Here is a 20,076-nt window from a genome sequence, read left to right as displayed (position 1 = left end):
AAGACAGGGACAAAAGACGGGATGACAACAACGTCTCGCAAAACAGAGACTGCCTTGTGGCATGGCTTCTTATAACTTCATTCCATTCTGTTTGAAAAGAGAAAGTGGAAGAGAAATGGATAAAGAAACTTGAGCAAGGACTATGATTAGAGTGATGGGTCTTCCTTTGAATGACTTAAAAGCAGGTCTATTTTGAGATGTCTTTTGTTTAATTTTTGCCTAAAAAGCACTTCCATAGGTGGCTGATCCACCCAGCTGTTAAGAAAGCACCATCTAGCTAATTCCACTTATTAAATGTTTGTTGAAGGTGGATGAAAAAAAAGGTTTTTCGTGTCCCCCAAAAAAGCATACATGATTTGCTCTCTAGTCAGAAGCTGGAGATAAAATTAGCGCTTCCACAAACTAGAGCTTCGAGAAGCCAGCATTTACCATACTGTTGCTCAGCAACCAATTAGCAGAGACATTCCCTTCCTCTATGAAGATTAAAAGCACTACACCATCTACCTGCTTGTCAGTGTTTAAACTATTGTATGTTTTGGTTTTTTTTGGTTTTTTGCGAGGAACCTGTACACATCAGTAAGACCACATTTTTGAAACATTTTGTTAGGCATTTTCACAAGATTTACAGAGGCTGCCATTAATTTTGAATAGTTTTCATTTTAACAGTTACACTTCCCAACTAACTTGGGATAGGACTGCTCAGATAGGAGACAAAATGTGGTTGGCACTTGCCTGCCCAGAAGGAAGCGAACAAGAAGATGTCCCTGGATTCCTAATTCCTCCATTGTTAAATATCTGACAACTTTAGGAACTTTTTGACAACTTTTAAAAATGGACCTGAATAGGAGGAATTTGAGTGGCAATTGTGAATGTGAGTAAATATGAAGTTGTGTACCTGTAAACTCTGGGACATGCCTATTTACATGCTTTTTAAACAATATTTTGGGAACCCATATGAAAACAACAGGGAGGGTATTTTTAGTGGAAATCTGAGGGTGGATGTTTGTTGTTCAGACTTACTATATGACCTTTCTAGCTTCCTTTATATGTTGGCAGTAAATACTGGAGACAATGCTCAATCAATCCCAAAAGCTCACTACAGAGATAGCACCCTCAGAGATTACAGTAGCTGCCTGGGTTTATGGAAGTAGGCAGTATGCCATGTATACTGCTCCATTAATATTCATAGATTTTTCTGGCATCACATGATATACTGATAGCTCAAACTAAACCTCCACATACTCTTCATACTCTTCATATTCTTTAAACCTTACAGCCAGCAAAAAAAAAAGGTTATGTGACATACATAATCGCAGAAATGTCCCACTGACATTTGAATGGCTGCTTAAACATAATGTGAATACAGTAGAAACTTTATTAACAAAATGAAAGCAAAGCACATCTTAAGTTCATTTCTAGTTATGCATGAAAAGCTAAGTGCCAGAACATTACCATTTACTTTCCAAATCACATGTACAGTCAGTGACTGCATAATATATTTTTCTTTATGGGCTTTTTCTTTATGCAAACAGGAGGTTAGAACTCTTGAAATAGATTTGAAATAAACAGGCTGAACAGTTAGGGCATGCTTCTTCTCCTTCACCCCAGATCCCTTCAGTGGTGCATTTGCATGATGCACAAGATATTTCAGGCAAAGGGCTGCTAGTAAATTGAATCAATGTCCCCACTTTCACTTATTCACACAATTAGTTAAGAAAAAAAGAAAGGGGGGGGGGGGGGGAAGACTGGTGCCAGACCAGCACGTAAGGTCACTCGTGTTAAAACATACAGTGATACAGCAGATTATAGACCAACAGGACAGTAGCAGTGCAGGGTATGCACAGCAGTGCTGCCCTCTAGTGTGCAGGAGGTTACAGTAAATAAGCAGCGAGGGTTGTACAGGAGTAGCTCAGAGGAGCGCCCATTGAAGGATGCTGGTATCCTTGCCTCCAGTAGAGATGAGGTGACTGTCATTGTGGAGAAAGGCAACGTTGGTCACATGGCTGCTGTGCCCACCATAAACGTGGCTGGGTGCCTGAACGGGTGGAAAAGAGTGCATTTTACAGACAGAAATAAATTTCTACAACATGTGTTAATGTGTTTGCAAAGACAAGTGCAGGAAGCTCACCCTCGGCTGGGAACAGGGATTGGAGAACAAGTGCACTTTGCCGAAATCATCACCCATAGCCAGCACTCCACGGTCATTTGACCTGCAAACAGCATTGATGTCTGTGCCGTCCGCACCGTCTGGCCAGATGCCTAGCAACATGAGGCAACGAAAAATATTTTCACAACACAACCTTGGTCTCAGCTCAACCTCAAATACAGAGGGTTTAAATATCATATGACGAGGAGGATACCCAAGTAGACAAACCAAATGAATGCAGATAACTAGTGAAGGATAGGGTTGGATTTTTTTTTATCTAATCCTGAATTTTACACATTAATGCATAACATGGGGGTCTGTGCTGAACAACTTTATCCAAATTAGGATTTTAAACAAATGTAAAGGGGTTATGTTTGATTACTGTGTGAGCATTTGCTGAGATTTTACTTACCAAAGACATTGATACCTAATACACAAGTGGAAGTGGCCCATTCTAGGTTGCGTACTACCTCCATGCTTGTAATATGTTTCCCTGTGGAAGCTTCCCCTTCAAAACAGAGATCGTTCAGATTTAAAAAATGAAAATTTTATCTGTATTACCTTATAACAAAGTCACACTGACAAAGCAACTTACAGAACAAGATCTCATAGTCCCCTGAGTTGGTGACAATATACTGGCTGTCAGTAGACCAGTCTAGATGGGTGACAAAACTGGAATGTCCCTGTGTAGAGAGATACGAAGTGGTGAAGACAAAACAGATGGAAAACCTGCCATAGAAGATACAATCTTCTAAAACATGATGTAAAAAATGACTCACAGTGCATTTGCCTACACGGCTATATTTCTTCCCATTCTCAGTCACGGCATAGATGTAAACAAAGTTGTCATGGGAACCCACAGATAGGTATGCTCCATCTATGACAGAAGGCACTGATGTTGAGTACCACATGTAACATGAGCAGCACACATACATTTGAATATCAGTGGAAATGTAAAATAGGAGCTTTGTCTGTCTTCATTTCTTTGTATTAATGCACTGATCTAAATTCAGTCTTTGTGCAATAGATGTTCATTGTTAACTAACACCCAGGTCATGGAAATTCTGCTGACCTGGAGAATACTTGACAATGGAGATGATTTCACTGCCATCTGTATGCATAGAAAGAAGGTCCCTGGTGTCAGTGTCCAACACTATCCACCTATAGAATTAACAAAGGTAGAAGATTTTCACATACCAGTTATTAAATTAGACTTTAAAAAATATTCAACAACAGGTAACAGTGATTAAGATTAAGGAATCCAAACAAAAATTAAGATCCAAGTTCTTTTACACTAATAGCTAAACAAAACAGCATGTAGCAGATATGGATGTTATTTCTTCAATCTTAGCTAAGAAAATTTTTGTTGGTGGTGTTTTTAAATTTTTTTAATTTGTTTTTTCAGTAAAATTACATTGTGATCATGCATGTTGTTTTGACCACATCTTGAAACCCCCATATGCAGTCATACCTTCCAGTCATGGTGCCCACAGCCAGCACACTGCCACTAGGGTGGAAGCCAACAGAACGGCTAGGGTCCTAGAGGCCACATAATATCAACACAGAGGTTGGTATATTTTTATATATTTTATATAATTTTATATATTTATACATTGACATTCCACTGCATGAGAAGGTAAACTCATAGGGCTAGCCTTTCCAAAGTAGTCAGGTACCAGAAAGTAACTGTAATTTGTCAAGTACATAAAAATACAGCCAAATTATAGGCCATCATGGGTCTCTGAAACATATTTTGTGTATAAGAATGATAAAGGCATAAACCTCAATGGCCTTGTTCCACAAAGGTTGATGGGAGGCTGCATCCCAAAGGTGGACCTGTTTGTCTTGGCCACAAGTGACAAACTGTTCAGTGTTGGGGTGTACATCCAAGCCCCAGAGCTCATCTGTGTGCCCCTGCCAGGAGAGCACAAAAACAAACAAAGAACAGGTTACAAATAATGACAAACAGATTTTTAAAGATATTATTAGAAGTATAGCAATTCACACAACATTCTTTGAGGTTTTCTTTTTATTTCATTTGTACCTGAACAATGGGAGTTAGAGCACCGGAGAATGACCCTTGCAGGATGACGTTTCTAGTTGTCCCCACAAATAATTCCTCTTGTCTCCCCTCGGCTAGTGTGCGCACAGGGCCAAAGGCTTCAGGAACCTTATAAAGGGTGATAACATAGCAGGTTTTCTGTCTGGAAGGAGTCTCACTAATTCAAAGTTTTTACATCTGAGCCCAAAGCCCATTAGATGTAGTTTTCTGGGCCAGACCTCTAAAAAAAACAAACACTTTTAACATAAGGCATTGTCTTAAATCAAGCTTTAAATTACTTGTAGGGTAAGGATGAAAGTTAGCGCTGAATGTACTTTTCCTGAAACCTCATAGACCACATAAATCTGGTTGATAAAAAACAGAAGCTACTGAATCAGGCATTTGCAGGGCTATGCTTGAATGCCCTTCTGTGTGGTCTTAGATGTAGTGGCTGACATTTGTTAATATAATTAACAAAAGGTTAAATGCACAAGGAGACCTGAAATGAAACCTGCCTTCTTCAAAGGCATCCTTCGAATTCACACCCTCATCTGACTCTACCACCAATTCTGGAACACTTCCCTTTGAATAAAGCCTTTTTTTAGAACAACAAAAATGACCCTGTCACTACATTAACTACAAGAGAGTGGGAAACAAACCACCCCCTTCAAATTTATAGACAGAGCACTAAATATAAGGGTCAGTTTGCAGTCAGATGAACCAGTATTTTAAGTCTCCAATGGCTTTGTTTACACTTGCATTGTTTCGATGGAAAATCTTCATATTCGGTCATGAAAGGACAAGAACACTCTTGTGGGATCTATAAGCAACTGTCTTTAAGAATAAATATTTATAGGCAATAAAGTTAGGCTATATTACAATTTACTTTAAATCACAGCATGGCTTTAACACAGTTCATTTTTATACATCAGGATTCCTCTTAAGTCTTTATACCATATTTAAGAATTTCAGTTGATGAACGTAAAGACCACAATTTACTGTAAAGATTAAATTTATTCTGAGCCTAGAAAGAAAACCTTCAGGCCAATATTTTTTATATGGGGACCGAAAATGTGTGACAGAATAAAATCTGTAAACAAGAGAAATGTAATAGCTGGAATATAAATGTAATTGACACCAGTTTGAAGAAATCTTTTCATATGCAACATGAACAAATTAGTTCATTTAATTCACACAAGACAGCTGTCTCTTGTAAAAGGAGCTCTTTGACCTGGAAATGTGTATATTGTTTTTCTTTCTACATCCTTACCTCTATCTCACTCCGTTTGTGGTATTCGTGATCCCACAGCACCACCTTGCGGTCTTTCCCTCCACCAGACACCAGTGTCCCATCCTTCAGCACACACACGGAGAAGATCCCGCCTTCGTGGGCTCCTGCCACCACCTGGCTGATTCTGTTACCACCTGTCCATCAAACCTCACTATCAAATCATGCTTCATAAGGAAGGACATGATAGCACATGACATTTAAATCTGATTTGTTTGATTATGGTCTTCTTTTGCATGAACTGAGGAATTTTTACTGGCCGTTTGATTTTTTTAAATTTACTATTTTCTCCATGCAAGTGAACCTAATAATACATCATTGCAGACTGACTGTTCACCAAACTCTGCATACCTAAAGCAGAGTAAACACTTTGCGATTAAATCCAGAACTTCCTGACAAATTGATCTCAGAACATTAAAACTGGGAAGTTTACTTCCTGGTCCATCACCACCCACACTGTAGCCCCTCGGGGCAGTGTGCTCAACCCCTTCCTGTACTGCCTCTCCACCCACCCGTGCCCAGCACCAACACTATCATATAATGATCAGCAGACCGACTATTTTTTCCTTTATAATGGCAGGTCTGTCAAGAAGTAGGCCATCAGCTTCAAGTACCAGGAACTTGTTTTAGGGTCCAAAAGTCTGAGTCTTACCAATAACTGAATTTGGCCAGAATTTAATTTTTCAACATTTCTAAGAACAATTTGGCCTTCAGCTGCAAGTTAAAGCACTAGCAGTAGTGACAATAATGCATAGAGAATCAGGCTAACTGAAAATCAGGTGTCCATGACTAACAAGAGATGACAACATTTTGCGTTATGAGCATGTATTGCCATGGATTAGTTTAAAAAAAAATAAAATAAAACAATCATGTTAGATATCTGGATCCAGTTCATATAGGGATTTTTAAAAAAGATCCATTTGGGATTAAATAATGCATTCCTGAATAAGGTTGAGATGAGGAAAATGTATTAGAGGCTCTCTTTTTACCCAATTTTATCTTAATTTAGTTACTGATTTTACCTGCTAGCTAGTTCTCCCACATCACATAAAAACCTAACAGGCAACCGTAAATGACAGATGGGGGTAACCTAAGAAACACGTGCAGTTGTCTTTGCTGCCCTGAACAATACAGGATGAGAGAATCAAGGCCATCCTTAACACCCACAGAAAAGGGCAGATTATGCTCTCTTGGATTCAAAGAAACTAATCTGCCTCCCAGAGCCCTCTACAAAGCCACTGTGGGAATCCTTCACATCAGCGTGGTACAACAACCGTGGTCCAACCCCTATTGCTATTATCATGGCCTGCAAAAATCCATTTAAAACTATTTACTGTGAACATGATTTTATTTAATGATATTTAATGTCTTAAACAACCCCCTGTATTTTCTTCATTTCTTTGTCTTTTCTCAATACCTCTGTACTGCCCTTAGTTTTGTTTTCCCTTAGTATCTGGATTCTTTGACGGAAAAGTGAACTTTGAAGAGCTATGAACTATATTCATCACATTAATGTTCTCAACTGTATACAGCTACGCCTGTAAAGCTAACAAAAGTTCATTAAAAACTCCCTAACCTTTAGCCCAGATATAGATATTTCCACTGGAGTCCCCTGTTATTGCATCTCCGTTCTCAGCAAAGGCGACACACAGCACATACTTAGGTTTCTCATGTTTCTGAAAAACACAAGAGAAACAAGAGTGGTCTGAATATATCTCCACTGAACACATATAGACCTGCTTAAAAAAACCAACAGAACTTTTCAGAAGAAACTCATTACTAGTGTTCTTCTGGAAAATATATTTTCAAAGGATGAGAATCCCACACACCTCAAATAGTCCTTGGCGCTTGGTTAAAGTGTTCCCCTCTATAGTCCAGAAATTGAGGTGGGACTTCCCGCAGGTGACAATCAGGTTGGCCTCCATGGGGTGGAAGACCGCCCCCAGCACGGAATCATTGGAGCACTGTATGGTGGAGAGGACACGTAATAGAACATTTAACAATTCTCGAATTTTAAATCAGGAGGAAGTAATTCTAAAAGGCTTTCTGATTCCACCTAATCTAAGTGTAGTCTCTTAATACAAACCAAAAGTAATGAAGCACTCCATTTTTTGGTCAAGTTGTGGACTCATAAGCAAACTAGTTTAAAATCCAATTCTATTTGCCTAGTAAAATGCACCAAAGGTGCATAAAAGCACTTGTTTCTGCAATGTCACGTCTTGGCAGTGCTGGTAAATGGCCTGCTGTATTACGCTTGCCACAAACCGCAGCACTCAGTGTAGCTCAAAGCAGCAGCAACTTTGCATTTATTACTTCCCAGTTCAGCCAACATACAGCCAACATCATGTGTTCTCTCACCTTTTACTATTATTTTTCTTGCATATTACCAGTAATGGTTCGGGACCACTGATTTGAGGTAGATAGGACTCTATTCTTCTCTCTCTCCAAACAGCAATGCTGTCAACCAGATGAACTCACCTTCACATCGGCAAGCTGCTTCTCTTTCTGCCAGTCCCATACAGACAGGATGTGGTCATTTGCATCATCAACTGCACACATGTGGGCACCACCGTTCTGTACATGTGGAGAGAATTTAACCATTTATCCATTCACATTCCTGCATTCGATCGACAAACAATCTTCAGAACGCATTCAGTTTGCACACCTCCCCCATACCTTTCATAATACAACTCAAGTCATATTTACAATACCGATTTGCAACTCTCTTACACTTTAGCAATGAGTGAATTCTTCAAATCCAACATACCGACTTGGAGAACGCTACACAGGTAACAGCGCGGTCAAACACACCCATCCCGATAACATGAAGTGTGTTCAGACTCACGGAGTCCCACACTCGAACGTGCGGTGGCAGCAGCTTATGGAAGAGGGTATGAATAAATAAGCAAGTGAATACACATATCCAAATGCATTCATTCTGCTGAAGCTTTATTCAAATACTTTATTTTCATGGATAAAATATCAGCCTGCTATTTACTCAAATATGCTTCTGTGGGTTTTTTATACTAAGAATAGATTTATTTTTCTGCTGAGCACACAAAGACCATTGCTTCATAAGTGAGTGTAAACACAGGCCTTACCTTGCCATCTTTGGATGTTCCGGCGACTTGTCCTGTCGCTATAGTGACCATGTCTGGGTGGATGGCCAAACTATAAAGAGAATATTGTCATGGTCAGGGCCAAGCAGCTGAGATTTGTGCCCTCTCTCTAGGGGATCCAAATCAGTCCCCTGATGCAGACTAACCCAGGGCCACTGGAAATGTTTTTTGTTCCACTTTTTCAAATAAACCCATTAAGAAATTTCAACAAACAGTGGGAATGATCCAGAAAACATGAGAAGTTTGTAAGCAAATAAAGAATTTCTGCTGTAAAATTGACTTTAAACACACATGTAGAACATGAACACTAGATAATAATCATTACGCTGTACTAGGCAGATAAGCCTCAGATTTGCATTACATAATCCTACTGAGGCTTTATTCACAACAGACACTGGCTTCAATATACAACAGTCAAGGCTTCCGTTTGAGTCTATTTGAATATAGCATAGGATTAGATTATCTAATAGATAAGGTCTTATTGAAGGACGTCAGGAGTGATGGGGGGAAAGCAGGACTGGTTCTTGTGAAGGCAAATGAGGTGCAAGACCATATTCACTTCTTCCCTTTTGGGATACATAGATAACATGTACATTAAATACAGAACCTTAGATTGTCAAGAAGTTTGATTAAATGTTTAAAAAAGAAAAGGTGGAAATGATTTTGTGTCTGCTTTTGAAAATAAATCCCCTACCATAACAGATTACAAACTGAATGAACAGTTTCATAATTTACTAATTAAAACTCAGTTTATGTTATGTTATCTTTGTGTTGCTATGAAGAGTGGCCCCTGCAGGTGGAGCAGGCTGTTACCACTTGACGTCATCGTTGTGGCCCAAGTAGTGCCTCTGCTGCTGTTCCTCCACGCTATACAGCACCACTACGGAAGCATTGAAGTAAACGATCTCTCCAGTGGGCAGCAGGTAGAGGTTAGAGCGGCAGTCCCGACCCCTGTAACCAAACCTAATTGACTGGGTTAAAGAACATGAAGACAAATGGTTGCTAGGAACCAAGAGTAAACCATGCAAGCATTCAAGTCATTAAACACTGATGCAATTCTATTTAGCATACATCGCCAAAGAGGGGAACACTAAAGGATGCACATAAAGTGGGCAGCAAACAGCTTGAAATGAACAAAATAGGAATAAAAACCATGTTGAAGAGAGAATGTCTTAAAAGATATTTATGGAACTTTAGGCCCACTACAGAACCTTAAAAATCACACACAATGCAGCTTTCCACGATGCATGAAGGATACACCCACTGGAGTTTGAGCTTGCGCTCCGGCAGCGCCACCTTCTGGTCAAGGCTGTAGCTGTCCCTCCGTTTGTCAGGAATGTGCATGGTGACTGGGCGGCCCCGCAGAAACATCCTCACATACCCATCCTCTGTTCAGCAGAAGACACATAAGCCACAGTGTGATCAGTTTACCCCTCCTCAGTGAAATCTGTCAAACCATTGCTGGCAGAAGTCATGTAATGAACCCAAAATAATGTATTTTGACACTGAATACAAATATATTTTGAACTATATACAGAGTACATTTTACCAGGTACTAATTGAGCATTATCCTACATGTCTGTCTCAATCAGCATTATTTCATACCATGGCTCTCATTTGAATTCTGCATAATAATGTCACCCAGTTAGCTTGGTTTACAAATGACTTCAGCTGTTCTGTCAAGCTGAGGATTACTCTTTGCCGTGGTCATATAAAACAGCACTCTGGTACAAGAGGATCTCTATAATGGACTAATAAGAGTCACATACAAGGGATGATTACCTCTTAGCAGTGATGATTTCCTAACTGACTTTCTTTTATTTTTCCATGCCAAATATTCTACATTCATTTATTTTGCATGTTCGTGCCAGTTAGCAGTCAAATGATAACACAAAACTTGCTTAAAATTATTGGAAAATAAGTTCTGAGGTGTCATTACTGACTCATTAACGTGAAACGCTGTTTTCACATTGTAAGGGCACTAGCACACGAAGAGGCAGGCAGGTGCACTAACCACTAGTTTCTAGACCGGGCTCTGGCAGTTTAGCCACGGTACATTTGACTCCTATTGCTATTTGTGTAAGGCATTGACAATAGTGTCAATATATGAAAGACCTCATGGCTAGGACTGGTCTGACCACCCCCACTGTACAGATTCAAGGTGGAACAACACACCTACTGTCCACAGACTTACCAGTATTGAAAGTACACTCTTTGGTTTTACTGAAAGAAAGCAAGAAAGAAAGCTTATTAGAATTACATGTTGTAGATCATACATATACATTTTTAATTTAGCTCGTCAACAGTATTTTACGGTGGGCTGAATAATTTAGCAGGCTCATCTTTTGCTGATCCTGCTTCTACCAGGCTCCATTCATGTGCCAATGTGCTAGGTAGATGGTGAGGCACGATAAGGGCGAAAGGGTCAGTGAGATCTGCCTTTGACATTCACCAACAATATATATATATATGATAATGTGCAGGTCTATTGGGAAATTAAGAAGTAGCATGCATGTGCTTTGGAAGCTTGTCTTGTACACAGACAGACAGACAGACAGACAGACAGACAAACACAAAATAATGATAATATGCTAAAAATTGTGTGTGTGTGTGTCTGCATGTTTGACATTATAGGCAATATCCTACAGTTCTTTGCTTTGTCAGTCAAAAAGTCATAAGAAAAGTTTGACTGCCAGGCAGCTTTACATAACTAAAAATCACACTAGAAGCAGTAGGGGCCATTGAATCAGCCTCACAATAAAAGAAGTTAGCCATTATTATTGTGCAGGAGATTTTATTATTATATCATTTCAAAAGAAAGTTCTCTAAAATTAACTTTGCCGAATACCAGGTGTCTTATGATTAAAAAAAAAGAAAAAGAAAAATGAGTTTGCTGATGGAGCAAGGGAAGATGTGCCCTGAAATGAAAACAAATCTAGGCTGTGAGTGGTGACACAGAAAAACTCTAACAATGGAGCAACTGCAGCCCTGTGGGTTCCCAAATGCAGGGCTATTTAAAAGAATTGAATTCAGGTAAAGCTTCAGTCAAAACAGGCCCCAGACAAGCCACCATCCAAACCCATTCACAGTATACTGCATGACTAATGTAAGACACAGATTTGGCAGCATGATACCGCAGTAAGATACTTCTGTATGGAACAGTAAACTGGTCTGCATATAATGCATTTCAGTATCAGCAGAAGACAGATGACATAGTGAAGAATCAATTTAAATGCAAATTTCTCATCAATTGACCATACAGAAAAATGGTTTGCAGGTTTACTTTCAGATTATAGCACACAACTGGCAGAAAAGAATTGGGAATATCATAATTTTCTAAACTTTAGGGAAAAATTACTCGAGTAAAGGCATATCTTCTTATAAAATGGGCTTCACCTCACAACAAAGAATATGCACATCTGATTCCTTTTGTTATTATGAGGATGCTAACATTCTCTGTCTGGGAATAACTATATATGCCTTGTAATATGTAACGTCACAGTCTCATGCAGTTCTCTTATACAATGAGAATAGTGCACAATAGTTTAGCAATATTTCTGCAGTACCAGAAGATCAAGATTAGACAGATCTACAACAATATTAACTTTTGTCCAACAAGATAGTAAAGGATATAACAGCAAAGCTGTTTTTTCAAAAAGACAACATTTGCTCTAACTGAAAGGAGCCAAACAAGTTCAAACACTTTAGTCTTGAGTCTGCTCTTTCTAGAAGAATGCAAACTCTAATTTGCAGCCACGGAGTGTGTTGTGTAGTAGGTCAATGATGTCATTACACTTAATGCATGTGGATAAAAAGAAAACAGGGTGGGTGGGCAATTACTCTGCACACAGTGCCATGTCAGCAGTCCAGTATGGTGTCCACTGGCCATCATGCAGCATATGCAAGCAGCTTTCTACATGTGCCTCCCAATACTAATAACCAAGGCAAGATGGTAATGTAGTAATGTGCACTTTTTCCCTGAGGACTGAAACATACCAAAACAAGTCACAAAATTACTCGATGCAGTAAAACAATTTATCAGCTGCAGACAAGGATGTTACAACCACTAAATGAGAAGCTCCTGCATTTAATTTTCTAAATTAAAGTTAGGACAAAGACAAAACACTGAATGCAAGACCAAACAGGCAGTGGCATATAGTAAACAACCACATTTAAAAGCTCAAAATAAATGTTTACTATCTTAAAACAAGTTGTGTCAGAACATGAAGGTACATTTTTTGCTCTCAAATGAGGTAGAGTTGTGTTCAGTAAATAAAGCTTCTGAAAGACCCTGTCTTTGTCAAACTGTGAAAATTCATGGTATAAAAAGATTCAAAGAGAATCCGTTACTGCTGCTTTAAATGAAAAACAAATGGTTAACTCCCTTTGTAAAGAAGTGTGGATTATACTGGTTTGGAAATGGGTTGGACTGTTTTGGCTATGGCACTGTTTGGCTTCAAAAGCCTCACCTTTTACAACTTGTAAACTTTTACAATTATATTTGATCATATTTAAGCAATTACAAATGAAGAAACCAATAACCTTAACCTATTTTAACATCGTGTACCACAACAGCAAAAATCTACAGATTTTCAAGAAGCTATTATTTGAGAGTAACTTGAAATTTGAAAAATGTCTAATGCAAAACAGAAATAATTTGTTTACCTGAGTGATTTCTTCATTGTGTTTTGCTTTTATGTAGTAGTACTAGCAGGACTTTGCAAACAGAGACCGACAGGCAACAGACGAGTTCCTTGTTTGAGAGAACTTAAGCACAGAATGAGTAGAACCCTCTCCAGCCAATGGCAGCACACTTCCTCACATTACATTGCTACCCCTTTCTATTTGACCACACCCTCCAGTACTTCAGTGCAGTAACATAACAACCTTACTGGTGGTGGGAGTAAACTACTGAAAGGGTGTCGGCCAACCAACTGCACAAAGTTTGTGTGTTGTTTAAAGCTTAATCACAGGACACCTTAAACCTGAGTTATTCTACTGCATTGTCTGCTACTCAAGCCATCTGCAGGTGCTCTGGGAAATTTGTTTGTTGTTATAGTTATCTCTTTCCCTGCCAAGCCCACATAATGGTAGAGCTGGTTTATGAAATCTGATCACCAGTCAAGGCTTTATGTTACCAAACCATGTCACTTTTTTTGGTCAACATTGGGTGTAAGTGAATATGACAACAGGAATGCCTGCTGTGAACCTGTAAACAAAAAGCAATTACAGTATCTTCAGATAGAGAATAATTCTCTATTTTTGAAAAGGTTTTGTCTGCTCAGCTGACCCATGGCAACTGGTAAGTAAAACAGAAGGGCAGTATTTTGGCTACATCTGTCTCAGTATCCAGTGTACCTTTTATAAGTAATAGGTGCCTGAATTGTTGTTACCACTTAACAGACCAGTTATCTATTTCCTTTCCACTATATGCAAGCTGAAACTTTATTGACCTTTACTGACAAAGGCATGTTTTGCTGAAGCAAGTGGAGTCATCTATGAGTAAACATGTTAGACTAAACCAATAAAAAAGAAGCACATAATGCAAGTTTAAAGGTGCAGGACTAATGATCTTAGCTCTGGCTTCTTCATCTAACTGGACGGGGGAGCCAGGTCTATTTTTATCCATCGTGACTTGTACTAGTTCCAGGACACTGGAGTCAGAATGAAGTTTCAGCAAAGAGGCCAGCTGTGTATGCACTCTTGTGGTCAAAATGGCACCTCACTTTTAAGGAAATGTGGTTACTTAACAAAACAAAAAAAAACCTGTTCTTTCATATTGGGCCAGTACAGATACAAACAATACCATCTGCCTCTTTCTATTATGGAAAATAAACTGTAGTTAATGCTAATAACATCACGCTGAAACTACAAACAGTGAATTCATCTCAGCACTGTCATTTTCATCCTTGTTAGCAGCAATAATGGCAAAAAAAGCAGAAGCTGAAATCTGTGAGGCCTACCTGTCTCTTTTGCAACAGGTGGAGCTGCTGGATGAGGTGGTTCTGCTGCGTGAGTCTGCAATCTCCTTCCTGACTGTGGACAGACGCTCTGTGGACATGCTTTTCCTGATATGTGAGGAGAGAGACCAGAGGCCAGCCACAAACAGGGCATGAAAAAGAGCACATTTGTAATTCGAAGGTTGTAAGAGCAGTAGAAAAAGAGAGCAGGAATGAAAGCAAAGTACAACAAAATGGACAAAAAGAGCAGTTGGGCTGGGAGGGGATACAAACATCACAGTTTCATCCTACAAAATGAGAAAACCTTTTACTGTTATGTCGTTTGTAATGTTGCTCACAGATTCACAACCTAAGACATCATAATGATTTGAATTTGAAGCAGGAACACCTATTTATTTAGTTATGAAAGAGGAAGCAGAGGTTTGCCTTCTTTGCATAATAAAACACATCAGATCTACATGTCCAATAGGCCTTAGGTCCTTAGAGAGCCTATAGGCCTGTCCAGCACTTTCACAGTACTGCCACCTTGAGGCAATTAAAAAACACCACTGATGTAATGCAAAAACTATATATAGCTTTTACATCTGAAAGAGCTAACAAAATGATAATACAGAGAAAACTGTAAATCAAGAAATAAGAATAAAAATACTAAAATTGTTAAAAGGTCAAAGCAAATAAAACCAAGTGATTACCATAAAAAAATAAATGCAAACTTAAATGCAAGATTTTAAAGGCACTAAAGACTGCATTGAAGACCAAACTAATATTATATTCCTAGTGACTAACATTGATATCTTGGCTTTTAGACTTTTTAAAATCAGTTTTTCCTGTTCCTTAAGCATAACAGTTAGAGTTGTATGAGCTTCTCAGTGCACACTTTACACAGAATGGAAATGGAGGGCCCAGTTTATAAAACAATAGCATGTAGAGTAAAATTTGTTTGATTTCAGGGCATTTGAACAGGTCTCTTACCTTTTAATAGACATTATCACCTCCTTTTTAGGAGAGGAGGGGGAGGATGGGAAGCCCCCCAACCTTTTCTGCTGAATGTAGCCATTGCTCAAAGGCTTGGGTGGAAGAGCTTGGAGAATTTGACGAACTATGACCAGAAATGGAGCAACAGAGGAAGCTCAGGCATGATAAGCAAATGAACACGTCTGGTGATTCAGCCTTTTCTATATCACATAGTACAGTTTCAGATGTAGCAATAACTGCAGTCTGACAAATGAAGCCTGTAAATATAGCAAGTGGACTACTTAACCAGTAACTAATCACCTTCAGAAAAATGAAAAATCCCAATGCTCCCCCAGTTGACACAAAACGCTTGCTAACACGTTGTGTTGCTGGCAGACCAGATCTGACCACACCCATAAGCCCCTATTAGAGGCTGAAAGTGTGGCGGTGGGTGGCTGACCTTTGGTGGGCGCGCCTTTCCGGCTGTTTGCCTGCGTGAGCTCCTCGCAGCAGCCCAACCGGCGCAGGACGTCAGCCAGAGCTGCCTTGAGCAGTTGGATCTCATCCTCCTGCAACTGGACACGTTGCTCTAGGTGGGACAGACGATCGTCCATCTCCATCCCGCTCCCCGCAGACACATGATCATCTGAGCAGAAGAGACAGGGAGCAGGAGACAGACTAAGACAATTGGTCCCTTTCACCTGCCATCTAGATGCTTTCAAATGAAAGCTGTCTTTTGTCTAAGAACCCATTTAATCTGTGCAACTGGAAAGCGGAAGAAACACGCCTTTGTATAGGGCCATGTTGTCAAAATATGAACAAATGTAAACATATGTTGTGATTATTTAGGAATTATATTCTTATACATGAGACTGAAAGCAATGAACACTGTGGTAAATGTCTACCCAAAACCACATTTTTAACAAAGTTAATGTGCAAATAATGTAATAAATAAATACTGCTAACTAGGCCCCATGTCTATTACATGGTGGCCAATCCAAATTCAATATTGCTTGAAAACTAACATTTAGTTTATGGCACACTTACTGGAAGTCAACAATAGTTTTTAACAATGGAGAGTCAGAAACAAAAGTAATGCTGATTCATCCAGCACAACAAGAGGCTGATTCAAATAAATAAATAAACTGCAATTAAAAACACACAACATAATTCCTCTTCATTATAACTATGTATTTCATCTACTTTCAAATTTTGCAGTTTGGGGAAATAAAAAACGAAACAAATCAATCTCAATGTTTCTTTTGTTACTGAGAATACACAGTTGCTATAGTTCAGCTTCTGGCTGTCTCTGCATGTCTCGTGCCCCTCTAATAAACCTAACGCCCAATTAGTACAGATACAAAGCATCTTCAGCAGGTGGCAAGCATGTCCACTGAAAGAATGAAACTGAATAGAGAGGATTCAAGGTGAGAGGGTGGAGGGGAGGAGGGTCAGAGAAGAGGAGATGGTGATGCAGGAGGACAAAAGAGGTCGGGAGGAAACTGGAGGCTCGGTGTGAACACAGCTTGCTAAAATATTCATAGAGAGGTGGCTTGCTTTCCTCTCCTACCTGCCATGCCAGTCAGGGTTCGAGCTGTCTGTCAGTCCGTCATGGACAACCCGTAGTGCTCTGTTCCACTAGCTCCCTCTCTCTAGCGTGTGCTTTAGCTGCTGCTTTCTCTCTTGCCCTCCTTCCCTTCCCTGGCTTGCTGATGCTGTGGTCAGACCTCCCCTCCTTACTCCCTCTACCCGACCCCTCCCTCCCCATCAATCCTCTCCGTGCCGTCTGCAAAGAGGAGTGCTGTATGGTGTAAAGGGACACTTCCTCTTCCAGTCATGGCTTATGCAGCAGGCATATAACCGTTGCTGCCCAAGAGGTGGAGAGGCCTGGCTGCTTTCCAGAACTTCCCTGATGCAGTGAGTGGGTGTTACCAGGAAGTGTACTGATCAGCAGCCTTCATCGATACAGCATTGTGACGTCACACCTCCCAGATCCATTCACTGATACTGGTTTTCACTTCTCAACATTCACGTTTAAAGAGGGAATGCCAAGCATCTAGCTGTCTAGCTGTTAAAACCCAACATCTCATGCCAGTCTTAACGTATCAAAATATGAAATATTCTGTGTCTAAAGAATACTGTTCCTATGGCCAGTCAACATATCTGAAAAAGTCCCACTTTAGTACCATTTTACAGTGAGAAATCTCATTGACCAGCCATCTGTCATTCAACCAAACCATCTGTCACAGTGAAACAATACTTAATACTTCAGTTTAATGGAGACTTACAGCCTGAGAAGTACCACTAAAATCAGTACATTCATATTTGTACAAATCTCTAATTGTTAGGGAGTTTGTTTATTTGGTTGGTTGATTCTTAGTTTTGTTTTTAAAACATCTTAAGGATGAATTGAAGTTGAAATGAAGGATCTTGCCATAAAGACACACCATACCCTGAGAGCTCAGTCAAGATGTTTTATGCTAGTGTGAAACAGTACTGAGTATAATGTTCACTTCCACACCCTTTTCTCTGAAATAAGGAATATTTTATTTAGCAAATATTTGGAACCTCTTAATGAAACAAATGTACATTGGAAACTTACTTAAAATGAAAATGCTATTTTAAAAAGAAATGATACAATAAATGTCTCCAATGAGCCATTGTTGATATTGTGAAGGACATGCTTTTATGTATAAATATTTCAGGGGTAGGCCATATTCTACAAGCCTCCATGCCTGACAACATACCATTCTCACATAGAGGCCATTCATAACTTGATAGGGAATACTGTAGGTTATAAATACTGTGTAAATAGAAAAAAGGGAAGTTACTATCTAAACAGAAGCAGGCAATATACAAAGCCAATCACAGACAAGAGAAAAGGGCTTGTAGGCCTATGTCACGTATGCTATATGCTAAGTCACGTGACTTAGAAATTACATCATCAGTTTATCTAACGCTGACGGTGTTACTCATCATTTAGGCAAAACATCTGGCCATATTATTATTAGAATCATGTTACCTGGTGGAACAGGAATGAGACTTTTATTTTCTAGTTACCGGGCAGGCTACCAACAACAACCAGATCCAAAAGCAACAATAATATGCAAATACCTTTCGTGAAACGAAGTCATTGGCAATTAGCTACCCAACATAATATTTTTACATTTATATTTATAACATATTTAAAATAAAACAAGAACTAGTGCTGTAACTGACAACGGGTTATTATATGGTGTCAAGAAGTCTTATAGTCTGAGCATGGCTCAACATACTGTATGTCAATATTCCAAAAATATTATCATGTAATATAGTGTTAGGCTATGTACCTGTGCACCTATGTGTGTAAATGGAATCTGAATCCCAAAGAACAAAGAATAGCTGGCGCTATCTTGTGCATTCATTATGAAAGCGAAAAGACAGTCGACGTCAAACTTACCGTTGTAATACCGTAGTAGAAGGGAGCTTGTATCACACAGGTTGCCACATGATGCTATTCTTTCCGACATTTCTTTAGCTTTTTCTCAGAATCTGTTATCGACAAACCTCTACCTTGCAATAACAAATGTCTTGGTTCCGTCTGTCTGCCACTTTCTTAACATCCGGGGGAACCCTCAACACCTTTCTAAACAGCCTTCGCTGCTACCTGCTCTGTGTTACTATGACAACAACCTCACCAACGAATCGTGCACCCATATGAAACGTTAGGACACGTTTCCTTTCGCAGTTGCCTAATTGTGTTCACACCTGCGAATTTCCTGATACATGGATATAGTCAAATTCATGTTCCCCTGGAGATAACACTACATATGATTAATTAGCTGTTTGCCATGCACGGATAATTCCTCCTTACAACTGGGAACAGACTTGGCAACATTGTTTTATTATTTATAAAATAACCTGTAATAATTATTATTATTATAAATACTAGTATGGTTGACATGTGCGTGAAAGGTAAGTGTATAAATGCAGGAAGATTTACATTTAATTAACAGAGAGAAGAAAAGTGCGATTCGTCTTTGATGAGGGAATTGTGAAATGTACTTGACACTAGGCGGCAGTGTTGTGCTGGCTAAAGCAAGAAGTTACTCTCTTGGAGACAAAGTTATTGAGACAAAATTATTTGTCTTGAGTTAGAAAGTACTCAATAATCCCCCTCATTTCTATAATATTGAATTAAATCGATTCGATTACATTGGTACATCAATTAAATTAATTAAGACGAAAGATCGAGAGTGGGAAGGAAAGGAGGTTGCAGGGAAGAAATAGTAGATGGATATTTTATAAGCTATCCACATCAGAAGGGAACGTATTCAGCAGTATTGTTAATGGTTTCAAACTAGACCTAACTAAAGCAACTGTTCACTATTTGCAGGTGAAAGAAGATGATCCATAGTTAGTCTTGGTGGAAGAAGTCCTGCAGCTCCTGGCTTTAATCGGAGCATGTCTGTGTTTCAATTTTCAAAAGCCTACTGTGCTAATAATGAGGAAATCTCTAATTTCCTCCAATCTATGTACAATCAGATGCACAAGTATTCAAATTCACTGCTGTGCACAAGCCTCCAGCT

The 20,076-nt window shown here is 39.3% G+C and overlaps 1 protein-coding gene across 5 annotated transcripts; it reads right to left on the bottom strand.

Moving 5' to 3' along the window:
* Window positions 1–1,355: 1,355 nt before the first annotated feature.
* Window positions 1,356–19,132, bottom strand: eml2 (EMAP like 2). Of its 5 annotated transcripts, none has more exons than XM_081700055.1 (22): window positions 18,948–19,132; window positions 15,969–16,154; window positions 15,527–15,653; window positions 14,558–14,662; window positions 10,789–10,817; window positions 9,822–9,982; window positions 9,408–9,565; window positions 8,577–8,646; window positions 8,243–8,353; window positions 7,954–8,049; window positions 7,305–7,439; window positions 7,052–7,151; window positions 5,458–5,612; window positions 4,191–4,316; window positions 3,929–4,060; window positions 3,618–3,685; window positions 3,219–3,307; window positions 2,926–3,023; window positions 2,742–2,829; window positions 2,559–2,654; window positions 2,129–2,259; window positions 1,356–2,035 (listed from the first exon to the last, which is right to left on the bottom strand). In XM_081700055.1, exons 1-22 carry the CDS (start codon window positions 19,015–19,017, stop codon window positions 1,910–1,912), a joined length of 2,457 nt encoding a protein of 818 aa, XP_081556181.1. In that variant the 5' UTR covers window positions 19,018–19,132; the 3' UTR covers window positions 1,356–1,909. The 5 variants fall into 5 exon arrangements, with proteins under 5 accessions (XP_081556181.1, XP_026861611.2, XP_081556182.1 ...); XM_027005810.3 differs by having other exon boundaries at window positions 9,408–9,557; window positions 9,853–9,982; window positions 18,948–19,129; XM_081700056.1 differs by lacking the exon at window positions 18,948–19,132 and adding an exon at window positions 17,079–17,177.
* Window positions 19,133–20,076: the final 944 nt, after the last annotated feature.

The sequence above is a fragment of the Electrophorus electricus genome, chromosome 17 (genome assembly GCF_041902795.1).
Source record: "Electrophorus electricus isolate QZ-2024a chromosome 17, ASM4190279v1, whole genome shotgun sequence".
NCBI classification, from domain to species: Eukaryota; Metazoa; Chordata; class Actinopteri; order Gymnotiformes; family Gymnotidae; genus Electrophorus; species Electrophorus electricus.
Note: the sequence above shows the minus strand (reverse complement) of the source record. Positions and strands in the feature narration are given on the sequence as shown.